This window comes from Dromaius novaehollandiae, chromosome 2, assembly GCF_036370855.1.
Source record: "Dromaius novaehollandiae isolate bDroNov1 chromosome 2, bDroNov1.hap1, whole genome shotgun sequence".
NCBI classification, from domain to species: Eukaryota; Metazoa; Chordata; class Aves; order Casuariiformes; family Dromaiidae; genus Dromaius; species Dromaius novaehollandiae.
In genome coordinates, this window is record NC_088099.1 from 137,224,763 (window position 1) to 137,247,199 (window position 22,437).

The 22,437-nt window shown below is 35.3% G+C and overlaps 1 protein-coding gene across 1 annotated transcript in view; it reads left to right on the forward strand.

Moving 5' to 3' along the window:
* The first annotated feature begins 2,404 nt into the window (after positions 1–2,404).
* The window catches only part of PXDNL (peroxidasin like), a 28,383-nt gene continuing 8,350 nt past the window's right edge, over positions 2,405–22,437 (forward strand). Inside the window, 3 exon segments of the mRNA XM_064505505.1 lie at positions 2,405–2,594; positions 6,389–6,500; positions 6,894–6,972. Coding sequence (XP_064361575.1) covers positions 2,405–2,594; positions 6,389–6,500; positions 6,894–6,972 — 381 coding nt within the window.

Sequence of the window (22,437 nt, forward strand, 5' to 3'; positions counted from 1 at the left end):
TCAGTATTGAATTTACTGATAGTGGCTAGCAGCTATGCAGACTTTGTAAGTGCTCTAAAAGCTCCAGAAGAAAAGTTATGTAGCACTAAGTCATGAGTGTATATTTGTTTGCCATATTTTTAAAAAATGTATGGGATAAAAAATAGGAAGCAATGAACAGATAGATAGAAAAAACATCTAATTGAGGATTAATACAGAAATTTCACTTTAAGAGCATCAGCTTTGACCCAAGAAATTATTCTTTCACTAGTAGTCATCAATATATGAAAATACTATGAAGGTCTTCTAAAGAAGAGTGGTGGTATTGAGCATGAGGTTATGTCAGTAAGCAGCAATCGTTGAAGACCGAAATAACATAAATCAAGAGGCAGGATTCAGAGCGGACTTACAAACCATCTTCTTGTCCTTGAAGGTCAATATTCAAGATATATTAGATGACACACAGAGTTTATTTACATATTTCTTTCTTGGAGAATTGGATGACTTTTTTTTTTCCCTCTCTCTCTGGTTGCCATGGGCTTAGGGGCAAAGGATTGTTTTGGGACAGCCATACATATATAGCTTTTCCGATAACCTACAAATCTTTAGAGCAAAGTATTTCTTCCTTTAGCTCCAAATTCCTCCTAATTTCTGAACACAAAGGAGGTAACAAAGGTATTTTTGCCTATTGCTTCCATTAGAAAGAAGCTTACGTTTTGATACTTGCGAGAGAGTTTCTACACCTCCTGTGTCTTTATATGTGACGTAGAAAATGCTTTATTCTTCCTTCTTTGCTTTTAAGGTGCTTACTCAGTCAGTCAAGCTGCAGTGCTACAAATATTATAGTATTCATACAGTTTGGAGCTCATACGTTTCCATGGTTTGAACAGATTTAGGGTTTCTTAGCGAAGATATATTGTACTAATAGGAACACATGGTGAACTTGTATCTGTGTCACTGGTGAGCAAAACACGATATCCTGGGAGCATGCAGTGGCCACACATTCCTCAGACAAACAGAATGGGTTGGTTGGTAACACCTGCATTATAAAAATAGTATAAACATTTCTTTGAAAAGGCCTCTTTGTAAAAGACCACACTACTTGCCCTGTAAGAGAGAATAAAGAAACTCTATTTTCCTTTCAGGCCATACATTCAATGTTATTCTCAAGAATATTTATTATTAACCTGCCTAAAATATCTACAGCTATTTGATTAATAGGTATTTCTCATTTAAGAATGTCTTTTAAAATACATGGATATAGTAAACAAGGCTGTTAAAAATAACTAATGAAAATGGCTTGTTATGATTAAGTATTCATCTTTTATATTCAAGGAAACTATGAATATGTCTATAATGCAAAATATGTAAAATAAGTTTTGTATTTATTCCTGGGCTTTAAATTGTTATCAAGTATGCTTTTAAATACATAGTTTTAGTAATGATGATGTTGACAGAGCAATGGCTATTACTTCAGAAACTTCTATACTTTTGGAACATAATTCAGTTAGAAAGCTTTTGGTGGGGAGGAAAAGTACCTTACACTGAAAAAATGCAGCACGTTCCACATGGCTCATTTAGGGAATTTACACTGCTATATCACAGTTGGACCATATTTCCCAACAAGGATGCCATTTCTGAAAAAGCTATTAACTAATGGTTAGGTGCCTTGTACTGCCCATTTGCAAAGTGGCAGAGCAAGTGTAAAACAAGAATTGTTAAAAACCTGTTCAAGCCTTAATGCAACTACAAGCATATTCTAATTTAGCTTCACAGATATTATTCCTTATGAGGAACGTTTGTAAGTTTTGTTTGTTTTCCAGTAATGGTCACACTGACTCAGTCAACAAAGAAACAAAGATATTTGCCTTGGGCAAAACAAACATGAACAAAACTCTTAACAAGTAAACAAATCTTCTTGTCTATCATCTCAGACCAAGTGTAATGAGTATAAAATAATGAATAGGATGATTTTATAAACAACAAGATGCAGTCATATGCTACACCCGGGGATTTTTAGCAATAGCTGTAAGTAGAGGGTATCATACAGCTGTATGACAATGCCTCCTGTAAGTCATTATCCCTTTTTTTGTTAGGGATTTATGGTACTCTACAGCTCTTATTCTAGCTGATACAACTAGGGGCAACAATACCTCAGTTCCATATCTTTGTCACTTCTTCAAAAGAGAGGAAAAAGTGACTATTCTGTAATTAAACCTGATGCAGGCACACCAGAAAGTTATAGTTCTTGTGTATCCTATTACTGTTGGAGCTGAGGAAATGAATTCTTGTCTTCAACATTAAATATATATTATAAAAAATCAAAATAAAGCAAGAAAATAAGTATGTTTCTTCGTTGACTTCACCTGGAGACAGCAAGGAACATAAGGTTACCTAATCAGTTGCTCCCAATATCCATCTAGCCATGAACATCTTCTCTCAGACAGTGACTGGCAATGGGTGCCTACGGAACAGTATGGGTACAGGCAACTATATAGAGTGCACTGTTTCAGAGGACTATGAGTGCTTACTGAGTGTTGCACTTCAGTGTGTTCATCGTCTCTGTACTGATAACCAAACTTCTAATCCCAATGCAAAGTCGTTCCAGTTAAATGGTACAAAAGTGACCTGAGAATTTATAGTACATGCATTTGATCAAGATTGATGCTATCTGTATTTTGTCTCAAAGAAAAAACATTTTTTGCAATGAGAAAGAGGAAAAAAGCTTTTATGAAGAAAAAATATGAAAACTATTTTTTTTCCAGACATTCATTGGATATGAAAGAAGGCAGAAGGACCCTGATGCTTCAGAACCTAAGAGAATCTGACCAGGGTGTAAACCAGCATAGGGCCAGGACAGAGGGGAGGAGACAAGAGTCACAAGTCTCGCCTCAAATCCTTTGGCGTGCCAAGTAAATTCTCTCTACTTGTTTGTGTTCGTCTTCATTGTGAAGGCAGAATGTTCTTTGATCTGGATACGCAGTATGAACTCATCAACTTTTATTTCGAGAACAAAAAATGTCTATTTGAAGCTTTACCCTTAATGCTAATTTAAGCTATTTATTTTTTTCTTATTCATTCATATCCTGAGGTCATGACCCAATTTGGCTTTACTAAAATATGCAATTATGAGATGAGTACCCTTGAAAGAGCACAAAAATTAAGGAACCAGACTGTGAGAAATGGAGTGTAATAACATTTGTTTTACAATCAGTAGCAGAGAGAAATTAAATCATTTCAGTCGAGGGAGTGCCAAGAACTTAATGGGATGACCATGTAGTTTACAAAGGTAATAAACGAAGCCCTCTTCCACTTTGTTTTCCTCCTTTTTCCTTAGCCAAACCCATTTTTATTATTCATCCTCAGAAAACAGAAATCTTAATTGGCAGCAATGCCACCCTAGAAAGTATGGCTGCAGGCCCCCCTCTGGCCACACACACTGTGGACAAGAGGAAATAGGGAGTCACGATGTGCATCTAGCTTCATTGTCACTTCTTCTGGAGGACTTTTTATTCAAAATGTCATGCTGCAGGACCACAGTCAGTTTACCTGCCGTGTTTCATGACCAGGATTCTTTCCAGGCATCAGCAAATATTATTGTAAGAGGTAAGTACACTCTGAATATGCTGTCAAGATTTTAACAATTCAAAATCAAAACAGAGCTCTCATGCTGCATTTGTTGAAATGGTTTTGCAGCTGCATAACAAAACACATGGATTTTTTTCTGCATTGTTCTGCAATTCCTTCCGTAAAGCAATATATCTAAAGATCAAACTCTGCCTCAGATGATACTTGAAAACACCTGAGAAATAAAATGCAGAATTTAATAATTATAAATGAATACATTATAACTATACATAAAAATGTTTTACCCTTCCATGCTTCATTGATAATCATGTTCTAAATACACTCCTGGTGTACAAAAGCTTGTTATATCAGTGAGGCATTGCATTTAAATAAATGCAGTTTCCCAACAGGTTTTGTTGCTAAGCAAAGCCAAGTGAAATTAAGGTAGCACAAATATGGTTTGATGAAGGGAGAGAAAACACCAGAGAGCGCCAGTGTCCGTATTCCTTTATGCAATTCATTATGAGACCCAAGTAGATAGAACAGGGTGGTAGGTGACACATACGCTTCAGGGTCTTATCTCAAACTACCACTTCTCTCACTGCCACTGCTCTCTTTCACTCTGTTTCAACCATCCATTTATACGTTTCTGTCAAAATTGAGAGAGATCCCGAATTCTTATGCTTTTTCCTTTCTATCCTGCAGCCTATCAAGAAACTTCGGCTACCACTTGCCATTGGGATGCCTCTCACTAACAGCTGTTAGGGGCCAAACTAGCCTTTCCTGCATAGCAAAGGAAAATTTGGGGTTGTGCTGGCCAGTGCAAAAGTGAATCTCCACCTGGCTTAAGATTGTCACTTGTCAGGTAATGGTATGCTTGATTTTGGGCAAGGATTCCCATATATCTCCTTTATTCATTAGTGTTTCTGTGGAGAACAGATTTACTCCCTATTTCTTTTGACTTATTGATTATCACATCTTAAATCTTGTTTCTTTTACAAATAGCATTCTCTTCAAGAGAGTTTTGTAATGTAAGTCCCTCCTACATGAGAAGATTGCATCTAGAGTTAATACCCAGCTGATAGCAAGAACATTTATTTATACGATTCAAATTGACCATTTTCTGGAAAACGTGGAGGCAAAAATAAATTGCAAATTGCATCATCTCTAGGTATAAATGAGTTGCATAACTTTTTCAAATCATCTGACTTCAGAAACAATTCATTATTTGGACACACAAATAAGAACAGTGGATGTCCCCTTATTACAATATTTGAAAAAAATGAGAGATGGTTTAGCAAATAGCTCGGGACAGTTGCTGGAGGGCTTTGCAATCATGAAGGAGACCTTGAACAGTGCATTCTCAGTAGAGACCATACACAGCACCAAGGCAGGGGGAAAACAGCATGACCTATGTGGTGCAGACTGCCTAATGATGTGTTTTACACTCGGTGAAACAGTTTTAAGCAATAGTATCATGTGGCTTGATAGCTGAGCTAATGGAATAGTTTGCATTTCATCAAACTTTCATCAAATGAATGTAGCTCACCTTCCTTCAACCTTCCTATTCCCTCTGCTGTTTCTAGTGATTTTGATCTCTTCTATGACTTCTCTTGTCAAAAATTCAATTGTATGATACAATAAAATATTTGTTGTAGATATGATTAAGAAGATCAGCATGAGTGTTATACTTTCTTTAGACAAATTCAGCTTTGCTTATCAATTTAAAATAGTTTTATAGAGGCTAGCCAATAGCTCCACTGATAAGTGGGTATCAATTTTAAGAAAAAAAGATTAACAATAGTTTTTTTTGGCTCCTAGAATACTTAAAGGCACTAAGGCCCCCCAAAGCCCTGTATTTTCTATAGCTATAAAAAAATCCTTTAAATTGCAAAACACTTCTAAGTATTCTTTAATGAGATATGAGGCAGAACCTTTCTAATAGCTATAATAAGAACTTTACAATGCTGTGTCTGATATCTGTTTTTCTTCCCTCCTGACATGATTTGCTCTTCCGCCTTTTGAAGTTCTGCTCATGTAGACTATGTCCATGTTTTTAAATTCACACCAAAAGAGGAATCAAGGTCTTTGCTTTTGCAACAGTAGCCAGCCAGACTGGGAACAAATGCCAATGGGAGAGTTATTACGGACATTGGCAACCAGTAGTGTGTAGCGAGGCAAGCATTTGGTGAGAGGTGGAAGTGGGTCGGGTTGGGAGGGTAGGGGAGCGATGTGTGCTCCAAGGTGAGAGGGAAAGCACTCAAACAGGAAGAGTTCTAGCACGGAAATATTCAGGGTTTCTATACACCTTTTGCCACCAGCAGAGGCCTGTTGACTGCCAGCTGCAATCCTAGCCTTTGCATTTCTTTTGGAAACATAGCATTTCCTAGGGGCTACGTGCATTAACTTATATTTATTAAATAAAGGAATAAATACAGCTGTATTAGAGTTAGCTTGCTCCCTATAAGTCTGGAGGTTTAGGGAACTGTATTTTTAAATCCTGTGTTAATGAGTACCACAGGGAAAATCTGCTCAGTTCATTTAGTTTAAGCCAAATTGGAATCGAAGCAGTTTATTGCTTTATTAATGGCATGTAATTATCTGGCAATCAGTGAACTATACATTCAAATTGGCATCAGCAATACAACAGGTAAACAACAATACTAGACACTTACAAAATGTCAATAAATAAGTACAGGTTTCTAAGCAACCTTTTATAATTAACCTCAAGAAGCTTTAATCTCAGCCACCTAAGCACTGACACACAGAGCTATATGCACGCACCGCCCCCTTCACCACCAGTGTGGGGGACAAGTGCACCACCCCCTTTTTGGGATTGCAGGTCCCCCTCCGTACACTCCTGTCCTGCTGGAGACGGGGGTGCTCCCTTTTTATGTGCAATCCCCTAGTGCACGTGCTGGTGAAGACACAGCCCAGGGGTCCACACTGCTGAGGTGTGGGTCCCTACGGGCAGCGCGTTATCCAACTGTTTTGCCAAGGGTGGGCTGGGTGAGCATCTGCACAAATCAGAAGTTGCTATATATACTTTTATTTGTTAGGTTATTTAAGTACTGCTTTTTCATTGTGGCCTTTTCATTCATTACTTTAGCTCTTCTAATGCAGGAAATGCCGACACTTGTTACCATAATGGTAACACAAAAGAGAAATACGTAAGATGACATGAGCTTCTTCAATTGACTTGAAATCATCTAGAAGATGCATGCAGAAGGCAAACAGGATTGGTGTCTTTGTGTTTTGTATCTTTTGAAACAACCCTTAATAGGGATTATGTAATAATATTTTGGGGCAGTGAGTGTGTTTATGTACTCGTTTTGTATTTCCATTAGCGACCTTGGCATAAAAAGCGGAAATATGCTGATGGCAGAATTAGCAATGTGTGATCAGTGTGAGCTGGATCGGAATAGTGTACAGGACAGCCTTCTGCAGTGCAGACGGGATGAACACCACATCAGGCAATCATACTTAAATTTTTTCAGTGGCAGTGCTCAGGACAGATACCAAGGTGGACCATGCACCTTTCTTCTCAGTAGAGGTAATTAGTTTTCATGGGTACTACATGAATGTAGAGGTGCTACTTTCAGTATATTTGCTAGGATTTTCAGAGAAACGAACATAGTCCTATTTTCTACTCCAGTGTGGTATGTAAATGTAGTTTTGGAGACTAACAAAGAAAACTGCCATGGAAACTTATCTTTTGGGAATAACCAATGAGAAACAACTCTACGTTTTGAAAGAGTATGAACTGATACCATGCTGCTGCTAGGAAAAAAGCAAATATACTGCTAACAAGTATCACAGAAGGGATTTCTACTTGAGACTTAGAAACCTGAAAAGTCATTGTACCTGGTAAGACCTTCCTGGGGCAGCCATGTGCGAGACGGATTCATTCAAATTAAGTTAACATTTCATTTTGAATTTCATTGCAAAATGAAGAACAGCAAAAATGGGGTGGGAAAGGAGAAGGAAAAGCGATAAATAATCAAGGATGGAAAGGAAAAAAAAAATAACTTACGTATCAGTGCTGGCACAAGAAGTAGCAGTTATACATTGACTTTGAATAACTTCCCAGCCATGGAACAATCAGTTTCCAAAACAACTCTCATTGTTTCAGTATATATATATTTTGTATAACAGTGGTGGTGTGGGGGAATATTATTAAATATTATTACTTAGTATTCCTGTTGAAGAGCAGAGGGGGAAAAAAAACAGTTAAAAAGCCTGTGCAGAGAGAAATGTCCTGTACCAAAGCAAAAAAAATTGATTAATAAAACAAAAACTTAACTACTTCTCCCTGATTTTCTGTTTAGATTTGGAATATCACAAAGGAAAAGGTAATAGTAGTAAAAATATTAGTAAAGATTTGAAAGAGAAAAATAAAAAAGCACCAAAGGCATGTTTAATCTTCTGTTTCTATTTTTGCTGTATATATTAATGAACTATTTAACCTTGCATAAACTGTAGCCTAGATTATGATTTGAAGGTATCATAGGATAGTAATTCATTTCATTATTTTTATTTTCTTATACTTAGTAGAGTCATTCATCTTCACCAGCTGTAATAAACTGTTTTCCTTTTTTCTGGCCTTGTAGTTTGTAAGGGACGTCCTCTTAGATTTAACCATCTCTTACCCCTTTGCAGTATTATGCCAGGTTAGGTTGGTATTTTTTACACAAAAAATGTTAGTCTTCATCCCAAATTGTCTAACTTTATATTTCCATCCAAAATAACCTGTATCTAAATTTGAGCTCCTTTGTCTGGATATAAGGAATCCATAGTGTACATATCACTGGTAGTATCAGAATGTGAACTGTGGCTTTTCAGCTTTAAAACAGTATGAGTGAAGTCACCGTCTGCTTGTCCTTCAAGATTTGTTACTGTTTCCTTGTTACTTTTTATGTTGCAGTGTGTAGTTTTTAATTCGTTGTTAGCTCTATCATTAATCAACCAACTGGTGTGCAAAAAGAAGCTTTGATTTCCAATTAAAACAAATTGCTTTTTTAAAAGGTGTTATGCTTTTTCATCATTTTAGCAGATGCTTTATCTCTGTGTCCTGATTCTGTGGTATCTTTCTATTTTTCTGCAGTAACTGAAGTAAATAACAAAAAATCCCCTTTGTATATTGGCTGAGTCAAGTGATGAATAAAAATGTAAAAGGTTTCCCTCTGAAATGTCTAAAACAGAATGCAAGGCAAATATGCTATTTTATATGACCTAAAACAATTAACATTGTAAAACAGAACTCATTCCCATTACATGTCTTTACAAAGAATGGCCAGGAGGATATTGTCTCGACTGATTTTAATTAGGCTACAAACCTCTATTTATGTGATAAGCATTAGTGTTATTTTCTTCTTTAATAACAATTGCCAATGGAAAACTCTTCTTTCTAATGATGTTATAAATATTTTCAGAGTCAGAGGTTTACTTGTGAGATTTTAAATAAATAAAGGTATGAAAAAGGGAAGTTGTCATGAGGCTATAAATACCAAACTCTATACTATAAAGGTCATTTCAATTTCTAGCATTCTCCTTTTTGCCAAAAATACTAGCTAGCTAGTAATAAGAAAGAGATGCTAATAATAAATCAGTTTGGGTTTTAGTCTTTGCTTTTCCCTTTCAATAGTGAGTATTAGATTTTGCACATATTTTATGTAATTTTAATTAATTTTCTAGAACATCGACTGCCATAACATCCACTGAAAGGATTGTTGCTTAGGACATTAGAGAAAAATCTTATTACATTTGATGATCTATTGCTTTTACTGAACTGCTCTGACACAAAACTAGTATCTTTTGTTTGCAATACAATAATTAATGGTAATTCATTTTATGGGTTATCTCTTGTGAGAGAAGAATTCTTAATATTTATTAGTCTCCAGGGAGTTAGGTCTTTAAAGGCTATCTGAATGTTGCTGTAGGGAATGTTCCTTTTTTGTTCACAGACGTGGGAAACAGGTGTCATTAAAATGTGTTAAAATGTATAAATTCAATCTCTGCAGCCATTAACTTGTAAAGATTTTATAGTAGTTGCAGATTTCTAGGGTTATTAAATTTAGTTATTAAATGGTGTCCATTTCATATTGGCAGAGAAAAAAACAAACGTCAAAATCAGATGAGTAGGTACATCATTACCTTAGGCTTAAAATGCTCTATGAGATTTCAGTATTGTTTTCGAAACCAAATACCAGGAAATTCAAAGGAATGGTTAGAAGGATTCCCTATTTAAAAGGATTCCACAGGTGTCAAGATGAAATGTGTCGTTTAGGAGTAATCATGACACTGAGCTTCAAAGATCATCATAAGAGAACAAGAGAAACCTAAAGTAGTTAGAAAAAAATCACAATAGTGTATTCTGGAATCACATTCAGTGAAGTACCTTATTTATACAGGTACATTTAGCAGATAAGCACTGAGATACAATAGAGGCTTACCTGTACATGCAGTCAATAAAAATAATGCTGATTTATTGATATGAGGCTTTCAAGATGTGCTTAAAGCAGGAACATAAGAACACTTGGATGCATTACATGTGTTCAGGAAGATGATTTAGTGAAATCCTTTTCTAAAAAAAGAAAAAGACTAATCTTTTCATGGATGACAGAATCATTCTATGCCCATATCTTCTCAAAATAATTTTGATAATACTGACATATTAAAAACTGTCAAGTAAAAGCTGTACTCAATTTCATACCTTCTAGACAGCAAGTTGCAGTGATTTGAACTGAACCTAGTCTGAATTGCTTTGAGTTTTGGAAGACTTCTTTCCCATTTGCTGTACTTAAATTTCTGATTTAGAGGAAGACAAGACATGATTACATATTTCATTTCAGTCCATTTAACCCAAAATAAACATTCATCGTGTGAAGATAAACTGTGGGGGGATGGACAAGTAGTAAATTAAAATGTAGTTAAATGCAGGTGTTATGATATATATAATCTCACAATAGGTAAGGTTAACATCACAGATTCAGTGTAAATGTATTTTGGTTATCCTTTCTCTCTTATGAGTTACAGACAAAATATGGTTTTATAGCACTATAAATAGTGAGGCTTCCAATTCTTTCAAATTCACTAAGACTGGAGAAATATGTTCCAAATAATCTTTTTTTAAAATCATCATTATGGATGTAAGCATGTATACATGTTTATGCATGTGTTTCCTTCTTGAAGTTACCATTTAGATGAGCGTAAATGTTATAGTGAATGAGGTAATTCATACCCTATTGTCTGAATGGGGTAGAAGAAGGAAGTAAGTTCTTGTGGCGACAGGGGCAGTGTACATAGCATGGGAGAGGCATGGTCTCCTTCCTACCTCCTGTCTTCCACTATTGTTCATGCTTTTTTTAATCCATCTATTGATCCTGCACTCCTAAAATGTTCTTTCTTGTTGCAGAATGATTTTTTTAAAATAACATAGCAGACTAGTTCTACAGCAAAAGAGGAGATGAAAATCAGTTTTTCAAAGCTTCCAGCCCACATTTAATCCCATCTGTAGCCAGCCAAGATGCCTCTATTCCTCTGCCTCCCCATTTATTTTTCTGGGACTTTCCTTTCTGGAAAAGCAAGGTTAGCCATCAGCCCTTAGGCAAGCAGAGAACCTGTATTACATTTGATGAGGACTGACTTTCACCTTTTGTTTTTTTGGCACCTGGAGAACTGGATGTCCTCCATATTCTTTGCCCCCTGCTATCATGCATCAAAGTTTGGATTTCAGATTGTTTCTTTGTCTGAATTTTGAATGAGCTGATAGAAGAAGTAGATTGTGGTTTTTTTAGAGATGTGATATTTCTGTGTTTATGGCTGCGGTAAATGCAGGGTTTCTGTATTCTGACAAGAAATGAGAGCTGTCTTGTTTCAGTGAAGCAGTAATAAAGTATCATTGTCCTGCTCATGTTCTTCCAGGTTTTTAATTTTCTGCCAAAGAATTAGAAATTCTATAAAAAATTCTCTTGGTTTTAATCAGTTTAAAGTTGTTAATACGTCTTTATTAATATATGTGTATATAGATGTATATAGTATTGTATTATAGCTCCTATAACTATCATAAATTGCAATATGAAGATCACTTGGAGTAAAGCAGACAAGGTAAGCCTGGACCATGCTTTCATGTCAGTCCTTTTTTACTTTTTCCTCCCATACAGCTCTTCCACAGTATTTGATGAGGCCCAAGGACCAGGTTGTAATGGCAGGACACACAGTGGATTTTCCCTGTGAAGCAGAAGGTGACCCATGACCTGTGATTGCCTGTGCCAAAGCAGGTACGATCAAATTTACATAAGACCATGTTCCTAGATTGTACAAAATATAAACAGTAAGAATAATATATGCATATATTATATGTAAAAAAGCAGTCACTTTTATTACTTGACACACTCTTACTGTAGTACTGCTTTTAAATATTATAGTTGAGATATCTAAAGAAACTGTATATTTTTGATTTTTCATTTTATTTTCTTAAATATGCAAAGATATGCATGTGCTGAGTGTGCATGTATTCACATCAGCATCCATAGAATGCTGTCTTGATAGACAATTAACCATTTTATGCATAAAAATCACAGTGTCTGGAATTCTTTCATTGTCTTTCTTTGTAGAACAATTTTCATTGTCCCATTCAAATTGTTAGTTCAGCTCTGTTATACCACAAAGCACAAAAATATAAAGGGAAAGCACCTTTTTTGTTTTTATATAGGACTACTGTTTTATATGCATACATTTAAAAAGTAAAAATGATCTCACAACCCTTGAACTATGCCGCACACATGCCCTTACTCTGTGTCCATAGTTTGTCACTTCTAGCATTATTGTTTGCCAAAAATCTTATTTTGCTTAGCTTGATGCGTCTTTTGATTTGGCATGCTGAGTGAACACCTTTATTGTACAAAGTACAACTTCATTCACTGAGAATATGCATGGTGAACAAAGGATACAACTTGAAATTTTGAGTACAAGGCCACTGCATATAAAACTTGTTTAGAATGAATAGTGAATTTCTAAAGAAGTGCCTATAAAATAAAATCATATCAGCCATGCAATACTTTGGAGCTGTTTTCTGTGGCTGAACATAAGGGTAACGTGTTTGTAGCTATGTAGTGATTCGCACTGTGGATCCCAATCTGCCATTGAAAGCCCTGGGGTTCAGCACCTTAGAATTTGGCCTGGCTAAATAGCAATTACATGATATGGCAAATTGCTTGATAATTTTAGTTTAAATTAGAGAATAACTCCTGGGGGGATTACTTTTCAGTAGTACTGCTAATTAACAAACAACTTAATACTGCTTGAAGGTTAGTTCATTGGATCTTGTGATTTTCCAATCCTATGTACTGGAGCCAATCAAAAAATGATTATACATCAAGGCTTAGCTGCTTAGTAAATGACATGGTATTTAATTTGTTAACTACATTTTTTGAAGTTCTGCTAACTTTATTCCTTTGTTCCTGGCAGGATTACTTGTAATCTGAATGTAATTCTGGAACAAAAGCTGGATTTCTGATAGGATCTGATTACAATCTTATAATGAAGATTCTAATTGCTTCCATTAGTCTTTTGAATTGCTACCATGTTTTCAGGTACTTTCTTTACTAGGGAGACCACTGGGACTCAAGAAACTTGGACACTAGTCACAGATTCTATTTGGTCAAGTATGCAAATGGTCAACTTCCTCTGCCTCTCCTTCTTCCTCTGTGATAAATAATGGTTCTTTCTTTGTCTAAAACATACTGCATGAATGGAAAGCCCTAAATAAAAGCCCTAAATGATTATGTGATTCTATATCTAGATTCTTTTTGTTCTCCTTCACCATAGGTGGTGATTTCTCCAAGATGTCATCCAGCAATAAAACCCATCAGCATTAGCAAGTGACAGCTCATTATACCGCAGATACTGAAGCATGCAGTGCAGAGTGCTTAAAAACCCATCACTTGCAACACAATGTGGTATCTAAAATTAAGCTGTTTAATTTTTTCCAGGGATGAAAATCTGTTTTAACAATTCACTGGATTGAATGGCCTTTCAATTTCCTCTTTATTGGACTCAATCTTTTTACATAATAAGATCTAATTATGGATTCAAGTTGTTTTGAACCTGGCATTAACAAGAGTAATCAAAAACTCCATGAGGTGCATGCTAACTTTTTCCTTAATAATGTAGCTAAACTGACCTCTTATTTGCCAAAATAAAATGTACTAGAAACGGTGAAAGCAAAAATCTTAGTGTATCAAATAAAGAATTTTGAGGAAGAGGCCTTTTATGTGTAGCCTCCCAAATTATTAAATACAGAATGATCTATGAATATAGTTTACCACATTTATTTCTCATTTTTTTTAGTATGTTGTAGGAAGCCAACTGCCACACAATGGATGCTACACTGTGGTGCTTACTTGAATCTTCCCCATTGCTCATGTGGGCCAGCATGATCATGGCCAGGATATGCCAAGCTATGCGTGTATTGAGGGTGGTGAGAGTGAGTTTGTGCAACTCAAAGGTAATACAGGAGTTTTTTATTCATTAAAACAATAAAGAAATAAATAAATCATTGTTTTCAAAAAATAAAATATTAATTTTATTCATTCATTCTTCATTCATCCATCCTCCCGGATTTTTTAAATTTTATTTAATTTATTTTATTTAATAAATTTAATTTACTATCTGAGCAACCTAGATATATATTGTAGAGATTATCTACTGACTTGTCTTGGCCGAGGAGGGGAGAGAAGGCCCTGCTTTCTCTTCAAGCTCCTGTCTTTAATGAGAACAAAGTACTAGAAGGTACTCAAAGGATGTAAAAAGTGTATCAACTAGGACTTCTAGCAAACCTCTATCCATTCCTAAAATCTGTCTTCAGCTATTACAGTGTTAAACTCTTGCTCTTTCCTGGTCGCTGTTCTTCTCGCTGTGTCTGTGCCCAAACTCCAAGAGAGGCAATGTGTAGCACCTGACAGAGGCCCATGTTTCCTAACATAAGGAGGGATTCTGACATTTGAGAACTGGGGGCAACATGGCTGTCAGCATCCTCAGGCCTGTACGCGAGTAAGGGTTATGATGAAGAGTACCTAACAGCATTTGCTTGGAAGACTATCTCTTTTTTTGTAGAAACCTACAACAATTCAGATTTGAAAAGACCTATGGAGGTCATCTAGTCCAATCCTCCCACTCAAAGCAAGGCCAACTAGGTTCTGAGCTGATTTAACTTCTGATTCTTCCAGTTTACAGTGATTATTTTTATAGTATGTTGGCTTCTCGTATCTGTTATTAGTGTTCTAACTTTTGATAGAAATTATGCTTTTAAGCTTCTGCACATGTCAAAATTATAATAGATAGTCTTTATACATACATACTTCTCAAATTTTCTCTTGTTAGATTTCTACACAATTGTGTTTACCATGTTAGTACATGATCTGGTGCTTAGAACAACAATCAGTGATTAAAGCAATTCCACTGATATACCAAAATCTATATGGAAGATTCCAGTTACTATGAAACATTTCCCATACCAACTCCCAGTATTTCCAGTTGTCATATAGGTTGTATGTTCAAAGAGCTTAGGCCATACTTATTCAACCTCTTTTACAGTGTATGGTCATTTTCATGTTTAAAGCAAGTGGGAAAAATTTTGCTAAATGGATAAAGGTTTTAATCCATTTAATGCACTGCTATAAATTTCACCCTAATTTCTTCTGAGAAGGTAAGGGAGCCTCACAAATTTCTGAAGTGGAGTAATTATCCCATATGAATATTTTAAATTGCAGTAATTTTGAGGGAGAGGAAATGATCAGGTTTTCTAACAGCAGTAGAACAAGAAGTTAGAGGTTATGTTGTTAAAGGACACATTTGACTTGAAAATTGAAATAAAATTGCTTTAGGATGATGAGGCAATCAACTGCTCTTCTTGATGATATAGATACAACATTTCAGTAAGAGCATCCAAATCAAGCTATCAGAATGTAATCCCAAATTTTCTTCTTGACTTCGGCAGTTGCAGGTGTTCCCTGTCTTTTGTAATTTACATCATACCGCTCCTCATTTTTGTTTTGTCAGCATTCAAGTCTCAAATAAATGCCACTTTCAGAGTTCAATATTCTCCCAAACTTACCATGGACCATTGTGTGATTTGAGGAGACAGGGCTCAATCAACAATAAATGGAATGGATGTTGTCATGGTAATGTGAGAGATAAGACACCCTTGCCAAAATTTGTTATTTCTCTAATTTTTTCTCTCTTCTATTACAACACGGCTTGGCCACCCCAATAGCTTTACCAGGCTGTTGTAAATTTTTCTGGCATAACTTTTGAAATCAACGTTGCTAGGATAATTTATATTAGCTCATGAGCTGGCCTGAATTATTCTATTTATTCTATAGAAGAGATAATCAGTAGTTAGATAAAAATGTCTGGCAGATGCTAAGAGATGACATTAGCATAAGGAATATATGTTTGTTTTCATTCTGCAGCCCTACCCATGTTTATTCATATACCAAGAGACAAGTATAGAAATTGGAAAGAACGTAAAGACTCCTTGGGGTACACATGGAGCACCACAGCCCATCACCGCTTGCACTAAGGTAGAGTTAACTTGGCTGTGCCATTACAGTAATCAGAGCTGCCTGGATAACTTCATAAACATAAAATCTGGTGTTTTCTTGCAGCCTTGCTTTTTTAAGCCAAATAAGTATGTTTAGTTCTCTTTGCATATTTTCAGTAACTTTTTTAGTTTGTAACCTGAAGTATTGTGCCTATTTCCTTTAAGATCATAAAAGTAATACGGTACAGCTGCTGAAATCGAAATCTGTCTCCTATCATAGAACCCAAGAAGTAAAACTTTAATGGCAAGTGATGTTTGTAAAAGTTGTTTTAAAGCAGTAACCAATTTTCATGGCATCAATGTGATGTTCTAAAATCCATCTGAAAAAAAAATCCTATTCTTTAAATCTCTGTCCCCCCCCCCCCCCTTTTTTTAACTGCAAGCAAATATACAGTCCTTTTTTGGCTCTGTTTTCAAAATAATACAATAGAGAAGCTTTTGTGTAATATTTATGCCTACTAACTCCTTGTTATTTCTGCTGATGGGAAGTACCTGGAACTGCCTTAGGTACTTCACGTGATCCTGTGCCATCAAGATCCTCCCTTAATCTCAATATGCTCACTTCTATCCCCAGTTTTGTCTTGATGTGTTCAGGTGCTGGTGCTTAGAGTAGGGCTGCTTGCTTGAATAAAATGTGGCACTTCTGATGCTGGAATTTTTATTTGATTTGGTAAAGCCTAGGAATTCCCATTCCTTTTCTTTTCGTTTGCTTGGTTTGCTTCTTTATTCGAATGTTATAGCAAAAGTAATGACAAAAATAGCTTTTTCCCAAAGATCCTTCATATTTTGTCAGTGAAGTGTTAGATGTGTAAGAAAAAATGTTAGCAACAATATGTAATCTGGGAACCTGTCTTCACAAAATAAACTAAGAAGTAAACAAAGCCAAAAAAAAAAAAAAAGACTTAAATTTTAACTGTTTACATCCATCCAGTCTTCCACAGGATAAGCAGGAAACAAACCTCAATTTATTTAGCCCATTCCATGAAACAGAAAATGTCCGTACCAAAAAGTGATGGAAAACGTAGTGGAACCTAACTACTAAAGAGAGAAAAAAAAAATCTGTATTTTACAATGCTGTTCTCATAAATCATGAGTTTTTTTAAAAAGATAAGTCATTATGATTGCAATTACTATGTGCAAATAAAACAGAGGCATAGGGATTAACATATCAGTGGGAAGGGAGATGATTAAATACACTTTGGTTTGTCTGTGTTTGTTAACCTCGTCCTTCCTTTCCACCAATTCCCTTAACAAAATCTGGAAGACTTACTTTTACAAGTGATGAATGTTTTTGTTCATTGAAGCATTTGAACTGCTTTAACTTAAATTTTATTCTGAAATATCTTTTATGAAAAAAATAGAAGAATTTGGTAAACGTCACATTGCTTTTGTTTGTTTTTATTTCTGGACTGGCATTTAGGTTACTAAAAGTAGCAAATTCCATGTATATACTGAGGACGTTCTTACTATCAGACATGTACGAAAGATGAGGAAGATATGAACGTGTTGCAAGAAGTTTTCAGATTTTCTGTAGCCAGTATGTTGCTCATTGTTACTGGTAGGTTTCAATCCCTGGATATCTGTGTAAGCTTATTAAGCACCTTAGTTCTAAATAAGTGTGCACCTCCCTCCTGTTAATACATGTTATAATATTAAATATCAGGGAAAATAAAACATACTTCAAGGAAAATAATAATTTCATCAATGTTTATTTGATGGCTAATTTTCTGAAGCAAGGATAGTTTTGTCCCTGAACAGGATGACTCATCCTGGTTGCTGTTAGCAAAGCAATTCTACTAGGATTGGTAAATAATTATTAATTGGTAATTAATTAGTAAAGGGATTATTAAGGATTGTTATTAAACCTTTTTGTTTTGAGCAGGATTGTTTTTAGATTTTAAAGTCAGCTGAGGCAATATAAAGCTTAAGAAGTTAAAGTATTTTTTTCATTACTTCTGAAAAAGTCCTGGGAGCAGGGCTTTTGAGCTTGAGCTCGGCAGCCTTCTAACCTCAGTGACATTAATACTGAGCAGCTTGAAGTGCATTTGGAAATCAGAGTGCCTGCAAAAGAAGGTACAGACTCATCCTTTGACTCTGTCTTGTAGCTTGATCCATCTTCCACCAGCATAAGAGAGATTGTTCAGCGCTTATATGAAATAGGGTCTAGGATTGCTGAGGACTGGAAAGCCAGCTTGCTTATGGAGCCCATCACTTATGTTCTAAGATTTGTTAGGTCTTTATTACTTATACTCCCGGGGTCAATATGGAAGAAGTGAAATGAGCAGAAGAGCTAATGGTTGTTTCAGGAAATTAATTCCCTGGGAAGATTACAGCATGGTACAGTTAGCAGTACTAACTAATATTAGTACTATGTGCAAGGTGGGAGTCATCTCACTTAACTTTAACTTCATAAACAGTTCTGACTGTCAGAACTGACTGTCTAGGCTCATCCATCAGTGGTTGATTAAGATAAGATAATTTTCCCACTTATGCTTGTCTCTCTTCATTCACGGGAGAGGGAATTAAAACAGCTATTTTTGCCTGTGTGGCCAACATTTTAGATTACTAAAGTTAGATGAGATAAAGTCCAACCAATCTAACTTTTGCAGTGCAAGCTGGAAAATTTCAGTTACGAGAAATTTTGTACAAATTACAATGCATATCAAAGGAGTTCATGGCTGTTTTCAGTTCCTTTGAGGGTCAAAAAGTCATTTTTCTGATGAGTTTTGTTACATATATATATATATATATGATAAGGAATTTCTCTGCTTTAAGTCACTGTTATACCAAATGGCTAGACATGTACTGTTCTGTAAGTAAATATCTTTTTAAAGTAAAGAGAAAACTGTGAACACAATCACCTACTAGAACTTCTGTAGCCATAAAATCAAGTTATGACGTATGTTTCTCGTATAGATGAAATATTTCTGTGTTCCTATTGTAAAATCTAGATATATCAAATTATTAATTTGTTGAATATCTCTGACCTGTAATTTTTAGATGTTGTATGCCAGAAAAATCTCACATAAAAACAAATTTTAACATTAAAGACCAGATGGAATAGGTGATATATTTCCAGTGTTTAAAATTTAAAAATGCCTAATAAGAAAATGAACTACTTTTAATTCTTTTAAAAAAAGTGATGAAAGAGGTAGATATATTACAGTTAAATGGTATCATATGATGAAAAATATCATTGAAGTTATATAACAAAAGGGGATATTGCTGGGATCTGTACTACGGTTATCATATCTGTCCTTTCCTGAATAAAAACATAGCATACCATGTTTATGACAGTACAGCTGCATCTTCTTTCTTTTCTCAGGCGAAACTGTTTTGTATTTAACCAGATAGACTTCAGGGAGAGATTTTTCTTAATTGTGTTTTCATACTGTATATAGTTGTTTATATGTTACTTTTTGGTTCCATTCAAAGGTCACTGCTGTAATAAGATGCAAAACAGAAAATTGTCATAATAGGATACTTTTCTGAACATGTTCCAACAATCTTACCATTTGTGCTGATCTCCCTATTCATTCAGTTCTGCAAATTATATTGTAACAATAAATTAAAGACTAAAGGAACCAAAAGTAATTTAGAGTATGCTGCTGATGGCTTTGCTTTACATAAAATCGTGCCCTTACTTCACCTGGTTTGCTCTTAGAATTTTTCAGAGCTGCATTCCATGCAGCTTGCTAAGAAATCTGCATAATATACAGTCATGTGTGAGGCAAGTATTTTCATGTTCATGAGACGTTTTTATATTTCAGGATAGGCTACTCAGATTTTCAAAAGACATTTGGCAAGGTTCCCCCTTCAAAGGTTCCTGAGGAAATTAATTAAGCATGTGAAAAAGAATGACCTCAAAGGGATTAAAAAAATAACAAAATTAAAAGGTAGAACCAGAGAGCAAGAGTAAATTTTTAAGTGTTTACAGTGGAAAGAAGTCACCAGTAAAGTGACTGGGACCTGTACTGTTTGACACATACATCAATGATCTGTAAAAAGAGTGAGTAATAAAGTGCCAAAGTTTGTTGATGGTACCAAGTTATTTAGGATTCAGAAAGATTTGATGAAGCTGAGTGACTGGCTATAGAAATTTCAGATGAAATTAAGTGTTACAGTTGTGGAGTAACGCACATGTGGAAAAAGCAATCCTAACATTCATGGTTAAAAAGCATTCCGAAATTCCTTGAATGGAACATTGCCACTCAGAATCAAAATCTCGGGAATGTAAGAAATCAGTCTATGAAAATACCTGCTCAGTTTTCAGTAATGGTCAAAAATTATTGTTGAACTGAAGAAGAATTAGAGAAGTGACAAGGAAGATGATCAAATTATGTAATGGCTCCCATGTATGTAATGGCTCCCATGTAAGTAATGTTTAAATAGGCTAGGACTTTTCTGTCTGGAAGGAAAACTGGGCAAAGCGGTATGACAGAGATTAATAAAAGCGTGAACATCATTGAGCAGATAAATAGGGACTGATTGCTGTTTTTTCATCATACAAGTGGTAGTAAATAAAGATGGATAGTGTCAGATTAAAACCAGTCAAAAGAAAGTAAGCAATTTATGTTATTTTTTCCTCATTTAATTTTTACATTTTGGTGCATAGCTATGGTCGTTGGACATTAGTAGAGAGAGAAGAGCAACCAGGAGGCAGGACATGTGCTTTGACAGATTTCATGTATTTATTGTTTTATTTCTTGGGGTGCTGAGTCTCTACTAAAGACTGCAAAAGTATTTAAGAACTGCTTCATTTTTGTAAATTCAGATGTTTCCAGATGTTTGGAAGTCATTTTCTCTCCCACTTGAATGAGTTTTCCTCAGTCTCAGCAATGTAGTGACCTGTTAAAGAGTGAGACTTTATGATCAAAAGTTAATCAGTTTGTCTACCCCATAACAAAGGCACTGCTTCCCTGCTTTCTCAAAAAAAGTCTCCTGAAGATGTATGCTTTTGATGGGGCAGGAACCTTGAATATATTCCTTTAAGTGATATCACAATTGCTGTTTATCATATATGTAATCCTCCCTTATTGAGTCAGTTTTGTTTTGACCTCTTCATTCTCATTTATGGAGATAAGCTTCATAAGGATTACTTTCTTCACTGTGTTAAACCCTCTATATCTGTTAGTGTATAGTCCCTGTAGCTCAAAGCTAGCTAACACCTGAGAGTCCTTTCTGTCAGTAACATAGTAGACACAAAGTCTTTAAATGGCAGGACGGGTGGATGAATGTATATGACATTTATAAAAAGTGATGCAAGTAACTTCCATGTTGTCCATAGATGCATAATATTATATACACCTTTTATGAAGCAAGAATGGGTGTCCACAATACTGCTTGTCATCAGAACGTCCTGTTCAAAACATATGGCATCTAACACGATGCACAGAATATATTATGTGACATTTTCAGCAAACTGGCAATAAAAAATGCCAAGGATTTGCTGTTAGCAGAAGATCTCATTCTGTGTTTAATTTGTTTTGATTTTATTGTTCTGCACTTTCAAATAAAATAACATTTTCTTTCCATGTTTACAAGCTCCAGGTTAAATTTTTATCATAATTAAATAACAAATGTATTCATTGACAAAATTAAATCTTTTCCTTGAATTTGTTGCAATGTATTTTCCACTTTATTTTAAAAGAATCAAGGGTGCTAGAACAATTTGTCTGTGATCAGACTCAGTATGACCTACTTGTTCAGGGATTCTGGACATTATTTGCAAGTAGGATAGTTATTAGTATAACACTAATAATCATGTATGAACTCTTTTTTTGTGTGTGTAAACTGCCTGTAATCTCTTATTAGCATTTTGTGGGAACTGGCTATTTCTGGATAAATAGTAAATATTTTAAAATAAGAAAATAGTTTTGTTTTCTCTTTCAATTTTAGAGTTATTTTCTTTTTTTGCCAGTGCACTGTAGACAGTAATTCTAAATCCCAGTTCAGTGCATTCACCCGGTAGAATTCAACACATGCCACTGATATAGTATTTAGGAAGATTTGACTGCATTCTGGATATCGGTTATTAATTATAGGCTGCCACCCCAGCAATGTTAGCAAGGGGTGACTGCAAATTGTCCTTACCTCCCAGAATGTAACAAATTATTAGATTTTCCCTGTGTTAGGCTATTTGTGATTGGGGTTGTCAAAGGAAAATGCTGTTTCAAGGATGCTGCTAAAGGAAAACACTTGTCCTCTCTTCTAAGTTCGATAAATACATTCATCTTACAAAAGACTGTTATCAGTTTTACATTTGGCATGCTGCTTCTGCTTTAAAA